The following is a 24,904-nucleotide window of genomic DNA, read 5'->3' on the forward strand; positions in this document are numbered from 1 at the left end:
CTGGCCCCAGTACACAGGGTGTGTGATTCATCTTACAAGCACTTCTGACCCTTTTAAGGATGAGGACCTTCTGTAACTGGAAGATAAAGTTGCTGCTTTCATTTGGGATGGCTACTTACATGCCAATATTGTATTCCGTTTCATGGGGATCTGGACCTTTGATGTTGTTGCTGAGGAAATTTAGTGGCAAATGTGTGTTGGGAGGATGGCAGTGCTGTTTGGGCTTGTTCCTACCTGTTCCTTTGAAGACTCCAAATGAGTTTATCTGTACCAAAGAAGCCATTGGTAAAAACCAAGTGGTTATTAAGACTCAGCTTAACCTCAGGTCCTCGTGCAGCCTGGACCGAAGAGTCTTAGAGCAATGTCAGTGTGTTCTCGAGAGTGCCAGGCCATTGTAGCTCCAGCAGAAAAGAATCACACATTTTTATATCACTTGCCAGTTGTTCTGTAGCCTCTACAGCCTGATGTTCCAAACTAATTCGGAACAGTCATGAACCTATGAAACTTAAATGCATGTTTTAATGGGAGATGTATTATCAAGCCAGTCTTGGGTTTGCCAGTTCACTCTTTTGCCTTCCCTTCTCTGCATTTTCAGAGTTGATATACAAAGAAGTCATGGACCTGGAGGAGAGAACCAAGAACGGGGTTATACGCGGACAACCAGCCCCTTTAGGTTGGTTACAATAAAAGCACAGTGTAGAGCTACATTGAGCTGTAGGTCAGGAGGGAGTAAAGGCATCCAAGAGCAGCCGAACTCAAAAATATGGCTCTTAAATGACCAATAACCTCTTGAATTCTCTTTGAGATATTGCTTATTTGACTGGAATGTGTGGGGTTGATATCTCCTCTTTATTATTTTGGTAAATTCCTTTATTAACTGACGCTTCGTTCATTTCAGTCCTCAAGAAACATCTTGGTATGTACTGCTATTCTATTGCCATAATCTGGTTAGACGTGTAACTTGTAGCTGGTGCAGTTTCAAATAAAGGTATAACCACTACTTACATCTATTCAATAGTGAAACAGGATTTCTAGGTTGTCTGCCTTGAATATGCCCCCTAAACAGAAAGGAAAAATACGGAGCGCTTTCAGAAACTGTTGCTGAATTTTGGAGCAAAGTGTGGCCATTGACCAGCCGTTGATAGGACCCCATTTGAACTGTTGAAAAATGATGGCAAGAGTTGGACAGCTGTTGCTGACTCTGCTCAGAGTTCACTGAAAAATCACTTCGCTGAGTCTGAGAACTCGCTGCGTAGCTGGGATTGTATCCATTCAATGTAGCTGAACACCAGCTATTTCCCAGCCTGAAGGGGAGGATCTGATGGATGAACCCAGTTTTCTTCTTTCTTTATCTAAATATGTAGATACATTCTAGCTTTAGGTCTCAGCATTTAGTAGTATACCTTAGCTCTGGCTTTATGCAGTATTATCTGTCATTTTTAACCATCAGCCATTAGCATTTTATTGTAATTTGACAGGTATCATGTCATGTGAGTTCCGTGGTTCTTGGCATATCGTTCGTTAAGCCCCACATCAGGCTTGTGGGTTTTATTCACTTTGACAATGGATTGAGACACATCCCTTCACGCTTGCCGAAACAAAGGAAAGTAGTGACTCTTAGGAAGAGGCAGACTAATGCAAGCACTGAGCCGTGCAACTGTACCTGCAACTGATTTGCTGTTTTGTTTCTCATAGCACAGGTGCAGCAATGATCAATGGCTCTCAACACCCATCTTCATCGTCATCCGTCAATGATGTGTCTTCAATGTCAACGGATCCAACATTGGCCTCTGATACAGACAGCAGTCTAGAAACCTCAGCTGGACCTCTGGGTTGCTGTAGATGACTACTTGGTCTTTTGGGGGGTGGGAGGGGGGTCCTTTTAGTCATTAATAGGGCACCTTTAAAATTTGATGGTATTTTTGAGTGTTTTTTCAAAAATAATCATAGAATTCATCCTAAAGTGCTGTAATTTTAAACTGTAAGTTGTGTTAAAAGCAGCCACTTTTTCGCTGTAATTAACTGTAAAATATTAAACCTGATAATTTTTATTGTGGTTTTAAAATCTGCATATTTGCTTTACTATTATGCTGCTGATCTTTTTTTTTTTTTACTGAATTTGTAAGATTTGTTTTATCAAAGCACATATTAATGTTGTGGTCGTTACCATATAATGAATTATTTAAGATTTTATAGGTTTTCAAATTTTTAATTAGAATTTATTCCGGATGTTTTGTTCATGATATCCTTCAAAGTTTTATGCTTGGTCGTACGTCCATGTGCAGGTGGAGGGCGAGATAATTCGGTGCGGCCAGCTGTAGTTTTGAGCATACTCTGGTGCTGGCAGCGAACAGAATCCTCTCTTATTTTGGCCACTTGCCTATAATACTTCAGCAAAAGCAACAATTAGTGAATTTTTTTAGAGAAACAGCGTACATTCCTCTGCAAAGTAACCTCATCTGAATGGTTTTACAAACTTAAGAAAGCAAAGCATATCTTCAAAGCTGCAGAAATATCTAGCCTAACCAAGTGACGTGATGTTTCCTGCAGAGTTGTGGCATGCCAAATCTTGTGATCACCATAAAACACGAGGATACTTCATGAATAATACATTGCAATGCAAATAAACTGTTTACTTCTGGCTTGTAGCCTGTTTTTGTACACACAAAACGAAGTGTATCCAGGATGTCTAGACTGCCAAGAGGGAAAACGAATATGCTCTAGCTGTACTTCCACGTAATATGTGATTCTTGGGAGTTTTGTTTCTTACTAGTTTTGTCTACTACGGTGAGCGCTCTTTGGGTAGATGAGGGAATGACGCGAATGCAAAGGGGCAAAACTTCAGCTATTCTTTTTCCACCAAAAGTAACTGATTGCTAAAGACCATTAAGTGGTAGGAGAACCTCAGGATTTCTGTAGCTAATGCATTAAGTGAGCAATACATGCCATCCAAAGGAGGGAGAAGTAGTGCTGTAGAAATTAATATTTATCTCTTTAATTTCATCATGAGACCAGTGTAGCAGAAATCTTAATAATGGTTCATTTTGAAGTCATAAACATTCTGTAGTTTTCAGCACTGAAGCTCCAGGTTTCAATACACTTTTTAAACAAAAGTTATATTGAAATATATAGAACAGTTACTAAATAGTCATGTAAAATGGTGCTGCTCCTCACAGAAGTATTTTAACTGTTTACATTTTATATTTACAGAATGATTTATGTATAACTGACTTAAGTTTATGTATGAGTTAAACAATCATTCAGAATTTATTGCTTTGGAAAATGCAGATTTTTAGTGAAGCTAGGCTGTATAATTGATTGCCTTGTGTAGATGCATATTTTGTGTAGTGACTTAGAATGTGAAGAGGAATTTACATTAGTAATGCTCACAAAAATGGGCATTAAAAAAATACAGAAGTCTTGCCAGGCGCAGAGCATAAGCAAATGATATAGCTGGCTGCAGAGGTCATCGTCCAGGAAAGACCAATGCTCTTCAGCGTGGTTCCTTCTGCTTGTTGGGTTAAATAGGTATCTTTTTGAAGGTCTAATTGAAAGAGGAAAATTTGTCTTTGCAGTAAGTTTCAGAAAAATAGAAGCGATAGTAATGCTTTCAATATCTAACGTGTCTTTTTAAAAAATATACAGGGTTACAAGGAATGGTAATGTCTCAAAGATGGCTAAATTGGTAAACTGCACAGTTGTTTCCCTGGCCTGGCTAGACTGCTGGTAAGTGTTGTGTGTGTGCAATTTTGCTTTCTTCACATGTATCTAATATTTCAATATTGCCTTTCGAAACCATATGTGTCAAGGCAATTATTTTTACAGGATCCTGCCAAATTGTACATAACCTCAGAATCGGCAGGGCACGTTTGGATTCATCTAGCACTGGAACATAGAAAAAATCTGCTCGAGTTGAACAGAGACCAACAGAATGGTCTGTTTTGTACGGTTTTTTTAATCAAAGTTTAAGCTGTGAATTAAGCCAAAATTTTTGGTCATACGACAGTACTCCGTTGTTATATAGGGTCAAATGATATTCTGATCAGCCCTGTGTAATGAAGTTAAAGCTGACAAAATCAACTCCTGACACCTGTAAGTGCTGTCAAGAACAGAACCTGGTAAATATAATTCCTATTTAAATTTATTTTGGGCCCCTCTGGATTGCAGTGGTGACTGAAGTATTCTGAACCTTTAAAATAATTTTTGCTATCCCTTTCCAGTGTCCTAGAGAAAACTTGCTTTAAAAATTGAGTGAGCCGAGATTGACTCGGCTTTTATCGCGGTGTGCTTTCAGTAGTAACTTGATTGAGTTCATAAGCTCTAAGGAGAATTGGGCTTTTCTCTTCTTAAGGTAGGGTTGGTGAGTGGGTGGGACTGTCCACTGCAAGCACTGCAGCGTGAGCGAGCTACGGTTAAAGAGTACTTTAGGAAGGTCAGAGCTTTGCCTGGGGGAATGTAGAGTTCAGTTTTGGCACCATCTTCATAGCAGTGTTGCCTTTTGGGTTTTTGGGGTGGTTTTTTGTCCCAGTTGCTTGCATTTTAGGTAAATCCAAGTGACGGCAAATTTCAAAGACGAAATCAAATTCAGTAACCAAATTATCACGACAACATGCTAGTCTTCCCTTTTTATTGAAATATAAAATTATTTCATAGATAGTTGTACACTGCCACAGATAGCAAACAAATGAGTAGCTAGAGGTCAGCTGTCTGTCTATTGTTATGTTCCTAGCTCATATACTATCTAATACACTGTACAATTTTATACTTAAAGTGTTATTAAGCTTTATTTCAGCCTATGATTCCAAAATCTTCTCATGACAATAGGCTTCACTAAAGTGCATGCAACTTTCCATGTCTGGGGCTGTTCCAATCCCTTGGCGAGTTGGTAGAGGGTGAGTTACAGTGAGCTGTGCCTGATCTCTTACGTCAGGTGAGGTTAAATGCTGGGCAATAATGAGATCCATTTCCACTTTCTCTGGTCAGAGCTGTGGTAGGCATCAAGGATAAAACAGCTGTTTTCCTGTTGTAGAAGTAGATCCTTCAAGATTTTGAAGTAGAAGTGGGGGGGAAATTAGTACTCTTAGTGCGTGCTGCGCCTCTGCTCTGTGAAGTCTTTGTTAAGGTAAGACAGCGGGGTCAGAATCGACGCTTTTGTGTGTAAGTGTGTGTGAGAAGCCGAATTGCCAGGGCAAAACCCTCAGTTGAACAACCCAAGACCAGCCTGACTGACCAGGTCGCCTCTAGCGCGTTGGTCCTGCTGAGCTGGATAGGCATGGCGCTTCTCCCTGTGTAGGCGCTGTGCAGCTGGGGTGTTTAGAAAAACCTTACTGCCCTATGCGCAGTAGTGTCTTTCTGGACAGGAATTCCAGCTAGCCACGAAGAGAATACCGGCATGCGTTGTTCAGTAAGCCCCCCGCCGCTGACACAGGTGTGAATTCTGGGGAGGGTATGGCGAGCTGTGTTTGAGGCGGTTTGGCGATAGCACCCTCTGCTGCCTCAGTGGCCAAGTAAGTAGCAGGTTACTGAGGTGGGTCTGTCTCATGCAATGCTGCTGCTCTGAACACAGGCTATTTCATTAGACAGCAAAAATTAAGCACCTTGACAGACGCTTGCATGAATATAATGCTCCTGCATTAACGTGTGTGGCATTTGTCTCAACACTGCGTAAAGGAAAACCAGCTCGTCCAGAAGGAAAGTTCCTACCCAGCCAGTAATCCAAAGCGTATGGCATTAAATGATTCTCAGTATGGGGGGAAGGGGAGAAGATGGTTCACCTTACACTTGGTCTTACCGTTTCGGGTTGCTGAAGGAGGTGAATTGCTGGTTCTAGACATGTTTTTATTTGCTGTTGACAGCAGCTTGTCCTTGCTGTTACTTTAAATTTTCCTATCAATGTTTTGGTTCTTACCCGTTTAGTTTGAGGATTGGCGTTGCAGAGCTGTCTGCATTTGTCGAAAAGATCAGGAAGAGGGTTTTAATGGAGAAATGTGATGAGACTCTACTGCCTTCCCAAATTTTCAATGCATTTAATTTATTCTTAGTTAAGGGCACTGGATAAAAGTGGTATTTTAAGTGATCTCTTTCACTCCCTTCTCTTTAGACATCTCTGCATTACAGAAACGTGTTACGAATCAGATCACATTGTGTTTCTACTTCTGCAGTTAAAAATTTAAGCTAGGTTTTCTTGAACTACCTCACACAAACTTTCTACGTTTCTTAAGTAAGCAAAGCTAACCCTCGCTATTGGAACTACGCTGATTGTGAATAGAAAAATACAGTTCATTTGGAAAAATAAACCTATTGGCCAATGTTGAGACAATATCGTTAAGTATGTTTCTTATATATTTCACGTAAGATGTTCATGTGTAATATATAGCTCGTGTACAATAATGCCCATCTAGAATACTGTGTTAGCTGTAAATTGGTGATTTTATTATTGTAGTCTGGTTTTGTAGGTAAAAATAGCTTACTAGTAATGTCAGCTCATCCTTTACATTTTACAAAAGGAATAATTCTTGGTAAGCTTTGCATACAGATGAATTACTTTTGTAGGCCCAATATCTAGTCTATTTTTGAGAGTTCTTTAACTTTAGTAATAAAAGTTGAGAAAAAAACCCTAGTTATTGTGCTCATTCCTTCTGCCCCTTTTGAAATATATTCTTAATTTTATTTTGTCCCGAGAAATACGAAGGGGAAGATGCACCATCAAAAATACTGGGAAAAATTGTAATTTTTTTTTTTCTTCCTCCCAACATTTGATAACTTTTCCTGCTTTTCCTTTATTCCCTCCAAATAAGCTGTTGGTGGGGCATTACTGAGAACATTGTGGGTTTTTTTAATCATTCACGCCATAGGTCATTACATGTGCACCACTGGAATGTATACATTGTTATCTAGTATGTCAATTGGTTATAATGATATTTTAAATAAAAAAGGAAAAAAAAAAAAAGCTTGACCACATTGCATTTAGTGTTTGTTCATTACTAGGCTGGGGTGGATTTCAAAAGAAGGATGCAGTTGGGATTTTATTAGCGTCAGTCCTTCCTGAAGATTCTTCTGTTTGTAATGGTACTTAAAGTCCTGCCGCGTGTGTGAGGTCACTCGTGGGCAAGGTGACGTGGTTCTTCCATTTCCGCGCTCCCGTGGGCTTTGGATGTGCCGCAGACTGATAATACCAAGCGTGTTTGCTGGGAATCCGGTCTTCCTTCCTTGCTGCCAGCTCTAGCCGCTGCCTTTCCTGGAAATACAGCTGCTGGGGCCCCGGTGTTGCAGAAGGAGGTGAGCCGTGGGCTGCCTAATGTATGAAAGGGGGGCTCAGTCCCTGTGCCCAGGAAAATCTTTCTCAAAACTGACTCTCAGAAGCCTGAAGGATCTGACTTCTGAAGAGCTCTTACTGGAGACCGAACTTGGGACCGGGACCACTCCTGCACTGGCACCCCTGCAGCGGGGCCAAACCCCAACGCAGGGCATTTCATTGCCTTCCTTTCCAGCAGGCTCTTTAAAGGAGGACTCAAGATGCCCTTGGGTTGTTTGTCTGTGTGCTGTTACTTGTATTTGTGTTCATTTTTAAGGGAAAAGGTACTGTGCCCATGGGCAGCGCGGCCTGCTTTGGGTCTCTGGCCCAGCTATTTGTGAGGCGCTCGTCTAGGAATGCGGTGAGACTCAGAAATGCTCTTTCAGTTGTATAGGTTAGCACGCAAGGTAGCTGCTGCCAGGTAATATAGCTATTAATATAGAGCGAGGCCCAAGACAGTTTTAGCTCTGCCGGGGATTTGTCTGTGGGCGACTCCAGCCCGGACCTGAACCGCTCCCTAGTGCTGCTGGCTTGCATAGCCCTGGCTGGCAAATGTAGATAATTCAATAAGCTATCACTGTGCATTTTCCTTTTCAGATTAGCAATGCCATGGAGGCCTACAGAAATCTTTTGTTACTCTGGAATGCTGCTGTGAGGCTTTGGATTTTTTTTTTTTAAGCATATGCTTGTGTGGGGTTTCTTTCACTGAATTGTCTACTACTTCTGTTTTGCCTGCCTAATACTGGAAGGGATGTTCCAGGCTGGGAAGAGTGCACAGGTAAATCTGTCGTAAAAAATGTAGCTACCCGATTCCAGGAGCCTTTTGTCATGTCTAAGTAATACTAACAAACTGTACCGTGTAAATGCTTGCTAGGCAAGCTGCCACTTTGCGCTAGGGACTGTAGTGAGCTGAAGGTCCTCAAAATAAAGCAATGAAGCGGTGGGAAAGAGGGTACAGAAACAGGAGTTAAAGCTAGGAATGTGTGTATTATCGTCCTCAAATAAGGGCACAGTGGTCTGTGGGGTTGTGTACAGCAGCACAAGTGCGTGCCCATGATGGGACACGAACAGGATGCTCCTGTTGCTGTTGGCGTTGGCATCCCATGGTGGTGTGTTTTCGCATGAGCTGGGGAGTTCGCAGCTTCTTGCAGGTTTTGTTTACTGCAGTGGCTCATCTTCAAAAGGACCTGAAATTTATTCTCCATGACCAAGAGGACTAGATGTTTCTGGAGCACAACAGTCAGCCAGGAAATGGTTACGTCCTTCACTCAGTTTAAATGGATAGACTTTCATTTGTGATCCTGAAAAGAATAATTAATTTAATCCTGGATGCCCGATCATGTGGTGCTACATAGCTGACGGCCGATCCTAGCCTAGCGCTGAGGATTTGGGGTCAGTGGGTTGGGTCTTCAGTTCTGCTCTATGTATGTACCTAAGTTTAAATACACAAAGACTAGTTAAATAATTGCAGCTGCATTTTGATTTCACTGCGAGTTAGCCAGCAGTCGGGTTTAGTGCTTGGCTTGCATATTCGGGGTTTTTTTAGGTACCCGGCCAGCATGGCTCAGTTCTTAGTTTGCAGTGTGCCAGAACTAAAGGGAGTAGCCTGCACTTGATCCATATAGGAGAAAATGTGCTATAAATAGTCTAAGGGATGTGGGCTGTCAGGATGGCTATAGCGAAAGGTGCCTGTGCTGGGGTTAGGACTAAAAAAAGAGCATTAAATGACCTGCTTGGATTGACTGCCTCAGTGGAAACTGCCTGTGTACCAACCCTGATGCTCTAACTGCAGAGAATTACTTACAACCTGGTTCAGGCCCCGCTCTAGTACTAAGGTGCATTTTGTGATGACTGACATGGTCCTTAGCGCTACCTAACCCACCGTGCTGTTCCAGCTCAAAAGCGTTGTCAGCAACTTGCTTCTCCCATTATGCATCTTAATGCTGCTGTTTTAAACAGGCCGGGTTCCTCCTTGCGAGATCAGTTGTGGCTATTGGTAACACAAGCTGAGGGGATGGGGAAAAGCCAGGTCAGGGCGCTGCTGCTGCCTGCAGGTGGCAGGCTGCTCCTGGGGAGCGCTCGCGGTCCCGCTGGGATCCGGCGCGGCTGGAGGTGCCGGGAAGGAGGGAACATGGTTTGAAATCACTGAATTAACCTATCCACACAGCTTTAGCACCTGGCTTGGCTTGTCTTAACCAGGAAAGATGGGGTTAAAAATGTTTCTTTTTGCTCACTTTAAATGGTTTGTGTTTCTGTAGGAAAGAGAAGCATTGCAACGAGGTAGAAACACGTTAACTTCTAGGTGTTTAGCTGTTGAAATACCTGGGTATCTGAGAGATGATGAGGAGAGAGTCCAATACTGAGGGGTGGTACAATCTGCTGGGATGTAAAAAAGCCCATTTTAAGGTTATTTCCAGACAATGAGATATATTCTCTAATAAGAAAAGAACAGATTCAGGTCATTTTTTGTAAATGCTTAAATAAAGCAAGCACCTTGACTACAGTCTCTACGTTCCCTTTAGCCAGCTCTTGTTGTTGTGGCACGTTGCCGTTAAGTCTTTCTCCGCCGAGACGCCCAGGCTGCCTCAGCTGTCAATGACACGTGCCAAAAGAGAGCGAACAGGCTGGCGAAGGGTTCAGGCTGCATCTGGTGAAACAATTTTCTGTGTGCGGGCTCTACATGGCTCAGGGCACTAAACATGTTACGCAGAACGTCTCAAAGAAGTCCCTTGAAGGGAAGTGAGCCCTGGCAGCCAATTACTGGAAATTACAGCTTCATTCTAATGACATTTCTTTAGTAGAAGTGATGAACTTAGGCTGCTGGTCTGTTTGCTATATTCCTCCTGTCCTCTCATCTCCCTGTGAACTAAACAAAGAATCAACTGGTGTCATGAGAAGTGTTAGAAGGCAGCCAAGCATAAATTGTCCTGGGAAGGTTAAAGATGGATCCCACCCTTCCCCCTTTCTAGCACTATTAGCACTAATTTCTCTTACCCTGGGTTCTGCTATTGAAGTTTAAGAGATAAAAACCCTCAGCGGTTGGATGTGTTCGATGATAAGAATCTTTCTTCTCCTACCCTGATGTCTGATCGGTTCATATCAACTCATGAGACTTTTTCTTGCAGCTAATACTGCTCTATAAACCCGCCAGAGACCTAGGGCAAAATGTGCATATTTAAAGTTCCATGGAGTTTCTGTGGCCAATCTGATTCTTAGTCACACTTTAAGTCACGTTTATGTGAAGCACCAGAACTGCTCAGTGAGTAAGGGACAACTTCAATGAATTGTCAGGATTTTGGTATCTTCAGCTCGGTTGTAGACTTTGTTTTCAAAACATCTTCATAAAATAATGCCAGTTTAAGGAATGAGACATTTGGACAAACTTTATGTACGGAGTGGGGAGGAAAAATACCTCATATTAAATCCATACGCTACACCACAGCGGATGCGGTGACATGCTGGAGCTGCCATCTTCCCAAGCGCAGGTGGAGGAGGCCCTAAGCTCCAGGCTCAGCCTGGCCATCGGTTCCGGCCACCCACCTTGCAGGACGTTCCGCTCTCCTTGAGCCAGCAAGAGGATGGTGCAGCATATATGAAGATGGCGGCAGGACAGCTATGGAGAATAGTATCTTTTGATTTGTGGATAAAAAGGCTGCCCACTCTTTCTTGGCAATCTGACACCTAAACTTGCAAGCATTACGGTTAGCAGTCTTTCCCAACTGGCCCAAATACTACAGCACACGTAAAGACAACAGAGCAAGTGTCACCGAGAGCACAATCGCTGTAGATTTACTCATGATACATGAGTATACCAGAACAAAATGTGCACTTTCACTGGTTTTGCCAGAAATAGAATTTTTCTATGCTGTGCATCAGCTTGCTTTACTTGGGAATTTTAGCACTTTGATTCCCAACAGTTAAACATCCTAATGTGGAAAAAAACTCTTCCATTTCCTTCTGCAGGAGGTGATTTCTCTTCTCGGCATCTTCACGCGCACGTTCAGAATTTCTCAGCTTGATCTCCAGCATCGTGTATTTCTTTCGTTCTTGGTCCAGTTCTTCTTCTAACCTAACCACTTGTTTCCTCAGGTCTGCACTCGTTTCTTCAATTCTTAATACCAAAAGAGAGAGAGGGAGGAAGAAGAAGAAAAAAAAAAAAGAAGTTTTTAAGTGGCTGGATAAAAACTGCTGATAGCTATAATAAATATAAGTTGTTTACCTTAGAGTGAAGATATGTTAGCTCGAAGAGGAAGTTTTCAAGGAGGGCACAAGTTGCCATTTCATTAAGGAGTCTCTGCCCTTAAACTCCATATTGAAAGCTGGCGCCTACGCCAGTTGTACCTTGAGAAAATAGGCTCAAGCCTCACAAAACAATGCTTACTTTTGGGCAACAAGCTGAATGTCTGAGGCGATGTAGTAACTCCTCAGTTAGGCTGAGTTCAAGTATATAATTCCAAAATAATCTTGTAACCTCCGGTTTTTATCCTGATACTGTGTTTCCCTACATGGATATCCAGCGATATCCCAGGGACATCCTGGGAGGGCAGGTAGGAATGAGGTCACAGGCCTTCCTCACCCTCCGTTTTCTACTTTCTGTAACCTTCATCACTGGCAGTGGGGTGGGCGAATAAACGTTTTGCACACTGCATGAGATTTTACAAAAAAGCTTTTCAGGTGAGGAAGAATGTGAAGAACAGACCTTAAATCTGTGGACAAAGCGCTAATGCAAGACTCAGAGCTTTTCTCTAGGGAGGTCAAAGCACAAGGCTCGTGTGTTTTTGATTTGAAACAAGAACAGAAGGTGCATCACTTGCCGTCCTCCCCATCATGTTTCCTAGTCACAAGACAGAGTAGTGGTGGTAACACAGAGGAGGGGGTAGAGCCAGGGAGGAATTTCTGGTCACTTGAATAGTCAGAAATTGTGGTTTTTAAAAATTAGGTTTCTCCTTGGAAAAGTATCCCCCTCAACTACAAAAAACCTCAACCAACTAATAAAAGACTCCAAACCACCAAAGAAATAAAGAAAAAAAACCAAAACTAAAACAAAAACCAATCCCTTAGGTTAACTGATCAGTGCAGTACCTAGCTGCGCAAGCCTGGCTTCCCTGTGAAACTGTGACTGGGTTATTTTTAGATGAGGCAAATGCTACTCACCAAAAGCATGTGACGGAATCCACACACACCCCCAAAAAAAAAAAAGGACTGTTGTGCCAGTCCCCGAAGAGTCTGAATTCTGTTTCGTGACCACCAGGAGGCAATTATGCGGGCACTGCAGTGCATCCCTTCACGTACTGCTAAGGCTAGCAACACTGCCGCAACTTTCACCCCAAACTAGAAAGTCACACGTAGGTGCCCTGCTCACCAAGTCAACACGCCACCAGCCGCACTGATGCGTGACCAGAAACACGCCGTATGTCTGCAAAAAAGTGCCTGTCTTGGCAGAGGCAGACTTTTAGCACCCAGATCAGCCTTCTGCAATACAAGAGGACTCTTCCGAAGTGACGATGCTTCACGTCGTCTGCCCTCCCCTGCCCCTCACATTTCTGTTATGTCCTATGGATCTGAGCTACCAATTAAATGTTTCTACCGCAAAGTTTTAGGGGTCAGCTCCGGCGGCCTGGACTGGCTGTCCACGGTCTGAACTACACAGGGTCGTAGTACTTACTGCCTTTCCACAGCCACAGCGTAATAGTCCTCGCCAAGATACTTCCAGTTTTTTAAGAGGCCCAGGTGGTAAACGTGGGTTACTGAGACTCAGCAGAGAATGCCTGATAATTATACTAACCTCGAGGGAGAAATGCTCTGGAACAGACTGGTTACAGGAAGGTCATAAAACTTGCCTCCCTCTGACTAAGAGAGAAAATGGGCAGTTGATGATGATAAATAACAGCTTTTCCATCAGCAAGCGTTCCTTACCTCTGCCCCAGGCAGGTACTGACTCTGCTTTCCCTCCACTTATGTATGTGCCAAGAAAAGGCTCATATTCCTTCATTAAAACATGCCCTGCTACACACGCTGCGTTCTGCAAACCACACAAGCACATGTACAGTTGTAAAGGAAATAATTATTACTTTTGGGGACTAAATTATCTTCAATAAAATAGTGAGGCAGCCCAAAGTTTTCCTGCTAAGCAGCCTCCCTTCTCTACCGGTTAGCTCCTGTCTTTCCACAGAAGCAGCCTTTCATGCGGTCTCAAAAGGAACATATTTTTGCACATGTAAATTGCTGCAGCTGTAGTAAAAACATTGCAAAATTTTTGAGAGCTGAACAACTTGGCTTGGAATTCTCAGACTTGACAGCAAGATCCTTCGGGCTGTAATCCTGAACAGCTGGACTCATCCTGTTTAATACAAAAAGGCAGCGATTGCATCTTGCCTGGTTTTATGAACCTCTTAGTTCATTAGGTGTTTTCCCCTTAGCTACTCTGCCCTGTGAGACCTGGCCATTTCCTAGTCCTCCCCTCCAGCCAGTGCCCCCGTCCCTGTCCAGCTGAAGGGGAAAAGCAGGTGTAAGAGCTGAAACAGCTGAAAATGCTCAACAGCTGGACTGAAGAACAGGTCTTCCTGGGTGTCACCTCAACAGCTGAAGGCCCTGTTGGAACAGTTTTACTGATAAGAGCTGGAAAGCCATCTCTTCCCCCAGGCAGCAGGGGAAAACATGCGGCTCCACATTTCCAAGTTTTGCAGCCTGGGCTCCTTTCTGTTTCTTTCTCTGTCCCCGCACCAGGGTTTGCCAGGACAGCTTCGCAGAATGCAATGCAAGGCACGTACCCTCATCTCCCTCCCGCGCTGCATCAGTAGGGCATCAAAAAAAAAGAAGGCCATGGACTGCCATGCTCGATCTCAGAGCTTTTCCAACACACCATGCCAGCGGCTAGTGGTGTTCCCGCAGCTCTTCTGGCTGGAACACAAGGCAGGCGTAAGCTTTTCTCCCACTCTCTGATGTTAGGTGGGAACTGACACAGCTACGTGGCCTGACTGCCCTTCCAGCCGCACGTACCGAGGCGGTACAATGCAAGAGGCAGAAAAGCTGCAGAGGCTGGCAAGGCACCACCACGGGAAATCATAAAATAAAGCAGGAAGGTAGCAAGTGGAATGCCTACCTTAACAGCTGGCCTACTGGAAAAGATCACAGTTTAGATGATACATTTTTGAGAAATTACTTTAACAACAAAAAAAAAAAAGGGGGCAACAAAAAAAAAAAGGGGGCAACAAAAAGCCCAAAGCTGTGCTGTGCAATCCCTACAGGGAGTCCTATGTGCTTTTGGTGCCTTGTTTGGGGGACTGATTGGAAACGGAGGCATGTAAATGCTACCAGAGTTTTAATAACTGGAGCGTAACATTAACACCTTAACACACCAAAAAAGCTGGGAATTCAACTATTTGTAAGAAATTGGACTACAGCCCGTCTTCCGTGCAAAGTACCAGGGCTGCCAAGCCCAGGCCAGCAATAATTCTTCTGTGTTATAACATGGTGTGCAACTTTGCATATGGCTGTGTATTAAAACATAGCTAATTGCTCTAAGCAACACTATTTCCTGCGCACATTTCTCAGAGTACTTGCCTGAAAGTCATTCTAGTAAGCATTTACACTCCTAAAACCTAATATCCTAACGCGCAGGCATGGATAAATATGGCTTCCTAGTTATTAATACTTTCCTCTTCCTACAGCCCCTGCCCTCGCACACACCTCTCCTGAAAACTGGAAGGACTTTTTCTGAGCCCAGATCTAAAGTACAGCACCGGCAGCTGCAGTAAACGTCAGAGCGGGCAAAGACCTGCACAGGCCACGGCTCTGCTGTACGAGCAGCACCTTGCTGCTGCTTTGAGTCGGTAGCTGTCCCAGTGAGCAGTGGACCACCACATCAAAAATCAAAAGCAAGGTTTCTAGAAGGTCAACACAAAAGGGCTGCCGGAAAAGTTGTAACTGAGATGCAGTCCCAACACCACCACCTCCAAATGAAACCCCTAGACAACAGCCAAAATCAGTTTCCTGAAGGATGCTTGTGTTGGGAAAATCAGCAAGGAGCTGTCAACCTCAGAGTGATTTGGTACAAATCTCAGCACCTGCACGGACCAACAGGGTTCCTCGTTGAGGCCTGACCCCCCTCCGGGTTCCAATCCCTCCCTCCAAGACACACGTTTGCTTTGCTGTTTCTCCCAGGACACTGACAAAGAGCAGACTTTGGCATTACCTGTGCAATTCTGATCTCCAGTGAAAACACAGAATGTGAAATATTGGAATTCCCTGTGTGACTGAAATTCCATTTTTTTCTATCCTCTCTTAGATCAGAGAGAGAAAAGTTGGATTCAGAGAGCAGTGAGGAACGAGCAGAACCAAATCTGCTGTCTCCCAAACCCAGACTCCCTCTGAGAACCTGATACGCCTGGGAGCCCGCACCCATGTTCAAACTGGGATAATGCTGGCAGGCGGCGTCCTTGCCCCCTTGCAGGTGACATTACCTTTTGATACTGGTCTCATACTCAGTCCTCTGTTTGCTCAGTTCTGTCTTTAGCTCCACCACCAAGCTCTGTAAGGCCCTGGAGCATTTGACAGAGTCTCTGGAAGATGCAGCCAGGTTGCTCTGGTCGCTGCTGCTGCTGCTGCATGCTTCAAACCGGTCAATGCTGTTCTCCAGATCTGCAGTCTTGACCTCGCTCTGAGACAGCGAGCCCTGAGTTACCCACTCGGTTTTGAGAGAGCTTAAAGCAGAAGAGTCGCTGGCCCGGCAGGCCGGGCAGCTGCTGACCGAGTCCACCACGGAGATTTCACATGATGATGTAGACCACGTGGTGCTGGCCATGCTGTGTGTGCTAAGGGAGAGGCTGGACGAAGGGACGTTGTCGTAAGTAGAGAGTCTTTGGGAAGAACATGAGTCTTTCACTCGTTCCCCAGAGGCTGTCCGGCGGTGGCCTCGGAGGGAGTACAGTCCGTTCATCAACCAGTTTCCACTGGAGGAGAGGTTGGGGATATCTAAGGATGAGCTGCCCAGCTTTGGACTCACAGACCGTGCTCCCTGCTGGCGGAAGGAGTATTTCCACGGAGGCAGTGTCTGCACTCTTTTGCTGGGGCTGGTGGCAGGCTGAGTCAGTTGGCCACTGTGTTCTGAAGGAGTGTTTTTCACCGCAGGTCCAGGAGCGGCCTCTAGTGCCACAGCATTGCTAGAAGGCAAATCAGCGGGGCTGGGAATGCTCTTCTCCGACCTGCTGTCCTCCCCGTCCTCCTCGGAGATCCACTCCACGGTACTGCGATGACGCGCCGGCCTGATTTCCAGCTGGCCCCCTGGCACCTCTGCCTGGGGAACAGCAAAGATTCGCCCCTGCTCACTTATCAGCACTGTCATCAGGTGCTGAACTAGTGAGGTGCCTGTGGGGAGAAAACGAAGGCAAGTGGTTGATGAGACGTGGATGACCACAGACACTCGCTCCCTGCCTGCGAGGCACCCTGTGAGCCCCTCAGGAGGTGGCCAGTGGCCACCATGTGCTGCAACGGGGCTGCACGAGCAGCAACTGCTCTGGGCAAGAGACAGGAATCGTCCCCTTTGCTGGGAACGGGGACTGTGAAGGATGCAGGCGTCAGTCCAGCCCATGAATGCAGCTGACTAGCCGAGTACACGTGATCAGTAGCAATGATTAATAAATTGGCCTGCCGAAGGATCACAGAGGAGGAGGACTGTTGGGAAACGGCACGTCTGTACCACGCCATGGCACGGGGTTCAGAGCCAGCATCAATCTCAGCATGTGCATCCGTGCAGGACAGCACAGCCCTGTGCAGAGACGCACGCTGGATCCTGAACACACGAACCTATTAGCTGGGGTGGAGCATCTCTCCGTCCAGCTTCCAAAACCAGCAGGTTTCCACAATTATTTTTGCACCCGGTTTCATAGTCTTAACAGGCCCAGGGCTAGCGTTTACTGAAGAACGAGAAATTTCAGCTCAGGCCGCCTGCTGCACTCTTAGTGTGTTGAGAAACTTGGAGAGATTATGACATCTGTATGGTACATGCACCCGTAGAAGGTGTTCGGCAAGTACAGAACGTACTTGCAATTATTTAAATCCCCAGAAATGAATTGTCATTGTTTTCCAGTAGTGGAGTAGACCATTATGAACTAACAGAGAACACCACTTACTAAACCTGATACAAAGCATTTTCTGCAAAAGAGGAAAACCTTAAAAAGAGCAAATACATAATTAATTCTATCTTTAATCATTGTCTGAAATAAAGAATAAGGCTAACATATTCAGGGGTTCAAGATAAGAGCCAGGATTTAATAATGAGGTTTTGGCCTGATAGCAAGAGGTACTGAGCTCACCTACAACTTCAATTTTATGTCTGTGAGCGCGGGGAGAGAAATAAACCTCTCTGGAGATAAGGGTGTTCCTACCAATTTAGCTGTCAAACTTCAGAAATTCACAGTTTAAGTTTGGAGAGAGACAGAATTAAAGTGCTTTTTGTTAAGAACTGGCAGCAGTGATTTTCTGTAGCAGTTGATTTAACAGATCCGTGCTACCCTGAAGCTAAAAAAAAAATTTATTGAGTGTCTTTCCACTTATCCATTATTCCCATTTAACCGATTTTCTATCCTCAACTAACAATAAAACAAAACATTCCCAGTGCTGCTGCTTATGAGTACAACGATTAAGTCTAAAAATCCAGTCACTGGATCCCCATTTTTCTACAGTTCAGGTCTCTGGTAATACAGAATTCTAGGTCAGGTCACTATAGCGTTTTTATGTGATGATTAGGAGAGACCGTGAGACCAGAATGACTCCTGGGCACCTACGCACAGTACAAGCACCTCTGCCATCAGCTGAACTGCATAACGAAATGCCTGAGGTGAACCAAACCCAAACTTGTTGGAAAAGGCTGGCAGAGTCTAATCAGCCGCTGGCCACTAGGGCAAGTCAGCATCACCCAACAGACTGAGGTTTCAGCTATTCCCGTCTTTGTAATGCTGGGTACCCAGCATCTGCTCCTGCACTCCCTTCTCCTCCTCCCCACATTTTTGTACCTTGCCCCCTTCGAGGGGAAGGTCTCGAGCTACCCTCAGTAATATGGCACACAGCTCTGTGGCTGGCTTCGCGTCCCGGAACAATATGGTATATGCTCTGAAGCTGGCCCGTTGCCTTCCGTGGGTTGCCACCTGGGGCACGCACCTGCAGTGCCTCTCAGAGGTCACACTGCAGAGCCAAAGGCACTGCTGCTGCTTGGGCACGATAACGCTGGCATTCTGCGAAGGATTTCCGTCACGGAGAACACCACACCAGCTCTCCCTTACAGCTACGGAGCAGTGCCGGGGCTGAGTTCAAACATCCTGGGCACAGCATCTCCGTCTGTGCCTAACGCTGGATGAATCCGTCAATTCTTTTTTCAGCCTTGCCAAGATCCCACAATACTTGAGGCAAAGACCCTGCTAAAACTTGCACCACGGTAGTTGTGCTCCAGAGCCGCCCCAGTGTCAGCCAGCCAGAGATCATGCCCTGGGCATTGCCTGACCTCTATGGAGGTAGATAATTTTCAAGCTTCAGGTTTTTACCTCCAAAATTAACAGTGATTTTTCAACTTATTCCTTGGGTTCTGTAAAGTTCTGACCCACACACAGCCTGCTTAGAAGACAACTCTTCTGTGACACCTAGTTTTAGCTGCTGTGGTACAGCAAAAACTAGAGTACCTCTTTCATTGTGGACTGGATGTCCTTTACAGGGGGCTCTCAAACCACCCAAATGCACCATTCCTAAACGATAGCAGTTTGGTACTTCAACATGGCCCTTCTGAAGGACATTTGAGTGAATCTATGACTTTCAGCATACTCTTACAGCTCCCAGAGACAGGTATCATGTTATCTCAGAAACGTAGTACCTACCTTCCATCATGGTCACTGGATCTTCCATTTTGGGTCGTAATATATTTGGTCCAAACACTGTAGCCAGGTTCTGGACACTCATCTTGTTAATGCTGGAGTGAGCCTGAACTTCATCAAGGAACCTTGAAAAGCCCCCCCGAAAAATCAAAGGAGAAGAGGAATAATATACAATTGATATTATTCTTATATTCTTATACGTATATAAAGATTATAAAAAATATTAAGTAAGTCACTTCTCCCTCATACTTAGACTGTAGACATTCTGGGGCAGGAACAGTTTTGTCCTGCGTTTATACAACCCTGATACCTGAAATGCTCCTAGGGACTAACGCACTTAGATACCCAGATCCTTCCTAGCGTACGAACAAGAAAGGACAGGATGGTTTCTGCCAGAGGTATCAGCCTACCAGGGACCCAGCCTTTTACTGGGTAAGAAAGTACAGATTTTCAGATTTTTATAGGAATTCTCCAATTACACAGATTGACTTCTGCCATTTTGCACTTACAGATATAACAGAGGTAAAAAGACATTTCACTCCTCTCCTCATCCCAGGACTAGCAGCCTGTGGAAAGAGCTTTGTTGCTTGAATCTAACAAAATACAGACAAAGAGGTCGCCCAAATGCTTCTTGTGAATGCATCAGCTGGGCAACCAACAGTACAAGAAACACTGTGCAAGCCAAAGATAGCGCTTGAAGAAATCCAGACAGACTGGGTATCCATATGTATGGGCTGGAAATCAGCATAAAGTTGCTAACAGTTAATGTTCCAGCAGGAGTTATAGTAAGAGAAAGGCTGTAACAAACACCTAAATAGCTTGTACGTGATTAACCAAGTTGTAAGAAGGACTAAGGTTGGACTAGATGATCCCTGGGGTCCCTTCCGACCTGATTCTGTGGTTCTGCGGTGTGACGTGCAGAGCCGCAACAGCAGGAAGCAGGACACAGCGGCCTCAGAAGTGAACAGGCTCACGCTGTCTGTACTCCGTTTCCCAAACCACTGTTTGGGAAATTTGGGAATTTTTGTATGATTCGATGGGAATTGGCAGGGGAAAAGTTTCCTTGTCGTTCTGTACTACTCGGCCAATTTCTGAATGCTTCTACTTGCAGCATGACTTTTCTAGGCACTCCCATTTTTTCTGCGGCTTTGCCCTGTGGCGGACGCTGTGCTGAGACCCAAGAACCCTCAGTTTTCTTCACTAAGTCAGAAGCAAAGTCTACCGCCTTTCCTTTCCTCAGTTCTTCACTTAGAAACAAGTATAATTATATTCCCTTGCCTCAGCCATTCTTGTTTTGAGGTACTCAGATATTAGAACAAATAGAAGCAGATAGTGAGGCAAAATAATTTTTTTTAAGCATTCAGAAGATATATTTCAGAAATTCTGTTTGTCTGTACACTTGGGAAGGGCTTGACGTATCTTGAATAAGTCACGGGCTTTGTGTCATCTGCCTGCTCCAGATGTGCAAATCCCACCGGTCACGAAGGGACTAACTACCACGGAGACTAGAATACAATATAAAGTTCACTGTGTTGTATCTAGGGTAACAGTCCTTTCCAGCTCCCAAAACACATTCCAGCCTGCTTTTCAGACTTTTCAAAAACTGGCAGAGTCAGCAAAGAGATGAGGGGAGACGAGGCTGCGGAATCCCTGGTACTCCGAGAGGGAGCCGCTCCCAACCCCAAACCGGAGCTGGGGCCAGACCTGCTGTTCTGACCGCATCTGCTACTCGGCTTGAGTCATAAATCTTCTGAGCATGCAGTACCTGGAAAAAGTGTTTTTCTTTACTGGTCTTTAAGTGCTTCTGAAATAAACAATTTAATATATTAGTATCATTCATGCCTGCTGCCAAGGCTGTGGGTGACAGCAATTTGCTTGGCTGATGCTCCTGGATAAACCAAGAGCTTCCTTCAGGCAGGCGGCACACTCACATCCACATGTTTTATAGGGGCAGTAACTTCCAGGTAAGTGATGTTTGAATATTCATACTTTCAGAGTAAATTATTTACGTAGAAGACTGAGCCTCAAAAAACTTTGTGACTTTTCCAAGTGTTAATTAATTTCACTTACTTGCATATGTATTTGAGGAGGTTGTAGTTGGCTTGGGGCAGATTCTTCACCTGTTTAACCAGTTCTTGGGTACCCTGAGGGACAAGCAAAGCAAGAAGTAGAGCTATTAATGTAAGAGATACAAAGCAAACATGACTTCCCTTCAGTATTACGAAGTCCTCTTCCCACAGTCCAGACTATGAACAACAGATGATAACACAAGGAGGCTTTGCTTTAAAAAAGGTGTCATCCAGTGTGTTGTGCCTGACCAAAAACCCAATGTCGACTTTAACGGTTGGGGTAGAAGCCTTCGATTAGCGAGGCCTGCTAGTCTTCAAAGCCTGCCCACGGGCATTAGCATGAAAGTACCAGCAAATGTGCCTCTTCTGCACCTGGCCTCTTTGAAACCGTGGGGCACCGAGTGTAGTATAAATACATCGCAGTAATGCTCAACTGAGCAGAGGAGAGTTTTTCTTAAAAAAGCTAAACGACATTCCAGTTCAACTACCTCCTTTTTAATTACTTAATTCCGTTTGCAGCCATTCTGAGCTGTGACATACTTCCTCACAAAATTTGTCTTTACATTAAAGCGTAAGATGAGACATCTGCCGGAGGAGTGACTTAAGACCCTGAAGCTACTTAAATCATCTAATGAAACCCTCTGAGTCAGAAGGCTATTGTCCTTCCACAGTCCCAAGCATCATTTGCTTGTTCCTATCAATGCTGCAGTTGTATTGGAGATTTGCTTATTTTTTGAGACAACTAAGCCTTTTGCATACCCAAGCACATTTGGGAAGAGTGACAGCTGCTAACTAATGATGGATGGCTGCTAAGTATTGATGGAGAAATTCCAGAAGCAGCTGGTTCCAAGCCAAAGTGCAGCTGGACATTCATTTTAAACTTTCCTTGATTTATTATGGACTGCTAGGGAGGAAATTCTGCTGGCCAGCCTCTTGCAAGATGTTCCTGATATCTCTGGTCCAGACAAGTCAGAAAGATTCAGAGAGCAGTCTGTATTCCTGCCTCCATCTTTAGTGCCCTGAATGTATAGACACTTTTTTATTCTATATGTCCCAGCACAAAAAAAGTCCTCTAATAAAAACCTGAAACTTCAAAAAGAATTCTTAAAAGCAGTAAATCCTCTTTAATTCCTTGGCTTAAAAATTATGCTGGTTTAACAATGACAACAACGGAGACACCAATAAAAGATCAGTCACTTTTGAAAATCTCAATCCTCTTTTTTAAACTTCTGAAAACATTTGAATCGAGGACAGCTGCTACTGATGTGAAGGTTCAGGTCAGTTGTTCAGGTCATCCAGCTTTCAAGTGAGGAGTTTGAACTAGAAATAGGTGAACTAACAGACCTAATTCCCCCTTGAATTTTGCTCTGTAACCCAATTTATTTCAAATACAGAAATCAGGATGGTGTTTGTCACTCTATTTCAAATGCTCTGAATTAAAATACCATGGCTCCACTGAATGCAAGAGGGGGCTTTGGAACAGAAACTGCTGCCAGTTGTGAACAGCTGGAAACAAGGGCCTAAAGGTGTAAGATGCTACCTGAAAGAAAAAACACGTTCTAAAAGTTAATCACCCACGCTTTGTCACGAGGAATCACAAAGATGGTGTTACACAGAGAGTATATTCACATTCGTCAAGGTACAAACACTTGCCAGGTTGAACTAAAGCTTCCTCTCCTGCTGCGGCATTTATCAGCTCTGCCGCAGATTGAGACCCACCAACCACCCGACCGACAGCTGGCAGAAGGCTGAGCCTCGTAACACCACAGTGAAAGCGTAAAGGAAAACGCAAGCTGGAAACTGCCGTGCTGCTTAAGGCTGCAGCCTCGCAAGCAATAGAGGCACCGCACTGTCATTCACAGTCATATTTTGCAGTAATAACTCTTACCGACTTGAAAACCCTGCATGCCTAGTTTACCACAGATGCGTGCTTTCCAAGGAGTGATCCCAAACCCAAGGATTTTGCAACGTGTAGCAGATCAGCACCAGTTAAGGGTTTCTAGCTGGGCTGGAAAACTAGCAACACTTCAGGTGTTCACCCAAATTCAGACCCCTCTTTAAAAACTCAAAGCCAAGCTTAGCCCACTGAACTGCTGGGTGCGTCTTTACAGGCAGCCGTGAAGGCTGAAATACTACCACGAAAAGTCAGCTCAGACTCAAATGGGTGTTTAGAGATTTGAAGACCTTTGTTTCATTCTTACTCGAAAATCGTTTTTCATTTTCAAACCCTCCTCCCAACCAGTTGGGATCAGAATCAAATCTTTTTCAACGCTGCAGTCCTGCTGAGATACCTAGAGGCTTCAGCACAACCCGAGGTGTCTGTTATGTTTCTGTCTGCATTCCAATACCAGAGAATAGTTTGGTGCAGAATGAGGATGAACAGGAATCTGAATGAAAAATTGAAAGCTTAGGGTGGTGCTGGAGTGTTTTTTTGCTGCAGGTGGAGATTAGGCCAAGCTAACATGATAATAATTCCTGTCTATGGTCATAACGTAGCAGCATGAGGCACCAACAATTTTATCTGAACAGCTTTTTTTACCTTAATTAATTCTGATTTTTACTGGGGGTTGGTGTAAAAAGCTGAAGGAAATTATATTTTGAGTCTAAAAGTCTCATTCAAAACTTCCAAGTGAAAAATTAAGTAGTACTTCAAAGTAAAACAATAGATTGCCCTTGGTTTCCAAATACTTTTTTCAAAATGAAATGCTTGATTTTGAAATTCCCTGCTTATCGTTTTGTGCTACAAACCTATGGTTTCAGTGAAACCACGTTTTTGACCAGGGGGACTTTCCACGTGAGAGGCGAGTCAGGCCCTACAGGCTGGGTACGACTTTGTGCTACATTCTGCTCCACGGGCTACTGCGCAGGAGCCGCCTCTGCAGCCTCGGTGTCTGCACTCCGCCTTCACTTCTGGAGAAGTAAACAGCCCTTGTTGAGGTTCTAGATTTTCCCGACCGAAAAAAACCACCCCGTTTATGTTTACAGCAGCGGCTTAACAAGACAATTGGGTGCTATCACCACCACCATATCTTGTAAGCCTTCATTTTGGCTACCTAGTGCTCTTCATCGCCTTTCTAATCCAAAGGGAACGCTGCACTACAAGTCATTTGAGTCTGGCCTTGCTCCCATGAAACCAACAGGGATGTTGCTTCCCAAACTGCTGCAGCCTGTGCAGGCAAAATCAGGCAAACGACAGAGCAGTTAACAAGCCAAGCAACTGAGATACAATGATGTTTGCCCGACTTGGCAATGTCTCTACTCTTGTGCAATAGTGCTTAATGGATCCGAAACTTCCCAGTCTGCACATCTTATGACCAAAGCGAAACCAGCTCCACCGCGTTAGAACTGCTGCTGTTTCTTGTGAAATCAACCATTGCGCTGTAACATGGCACCATGCAGAGATGCCCGAGTCGACTGAGGATAAGGCAGAAAACGAGCAAGTTCTGGAGCTAGTAGGCACATACCTGCACCTATTAAAAGACAACACTATTGCTCTGACACACTGATGTGGCTGCGTCCAGGGTGCAAATGCATATCCATGTGTGGTAACGTGCTGTGTCATGCACAGAGATTTGCTTTCTCAGAGTTCGCTAGAGGGTACATCATGTGAGTACACATAGTAGCTAACTTGCCTTTTATCTGTAAAAAACCAACATTGCCAGATACGCTACATTTGATGC

The 24,904-nt window shown here is 44.4% G+C and overlaps 2 protein-coding genes across 7 annotated transcripts in view; one reads left to right on the forward strand and one right to left on the reverse strand.

The window, feature by feature from the left end:
* Positions 1-2,642, forward strand: part of MAPK8 (mitogen-activated protein kinase 8) — a 36,103-nt gene extending 33,461 nt beyond the window's left edge. The window contains exons 13-14 of the mRNA XM_075107515.1: positions 596-673; positions 1,701-2,642. Coding sequence (XP_074963616.1) covers positions 596-673; positions 1,701-1,846 — 224 coding nt within the window. The 3' untranslated portion in view covers positions 1,847-2,642. The remainder of the gene's footprint in view (positions 1-595; positions 674-1,700) is intronic.
* A 1,973-nt stretch (positions 2,643-4,615) lies between these two features.
* ARHGAP22 (Rho GTPase activating protein 22) overlaps positions 4,616-24,904 on the reverse strand; it is a 107,259-nt gene continuing 86,970 nt past the window's right edge. For all 6 annotated transcript variants that reach the window (XM_075107514.1, XM_075107509.1, XM_075107512.1 and 3 more), the window contains 4 exons: positions 21,226-21,299; positions 19,159-19,280; positions 15,757-16,660; positions 4,616-11,405 (listed from right to left, as the gene is read on the reverse strand). In XM_075107514.1, the coding sequence (XP_074963615.1) occupies positions 11,177-11,405; positions 15,757-16,660; positions 19,159-19,280; positions 21,226-21,299 (1,329 nt within the window). In that variant the 3' untranslated portion in view covers positions 4,616-11,176. The remainder of the gene's footprint in view (positions 11,406-15,756; positions 16,661-19,158; positions 19,281-21,225; positions 21,300-24,904) is intronic.

The sequence above is a fragment of the Phalacrocorax aristotelis genome, chromosome 12, assembly GCF_949628215.1.
Source record: "Phalacrocorax aristotelis chromosome 12, bGulAri2.1, whole genome shotgun sequence".
Classification (NCBI taxonomy): Eukaryota; Metazoa; Chordata; class Aves; order Suliformes; family Phalacrocoracidae; genus Phalacrocorax; species Phalacrocorax aristotelis.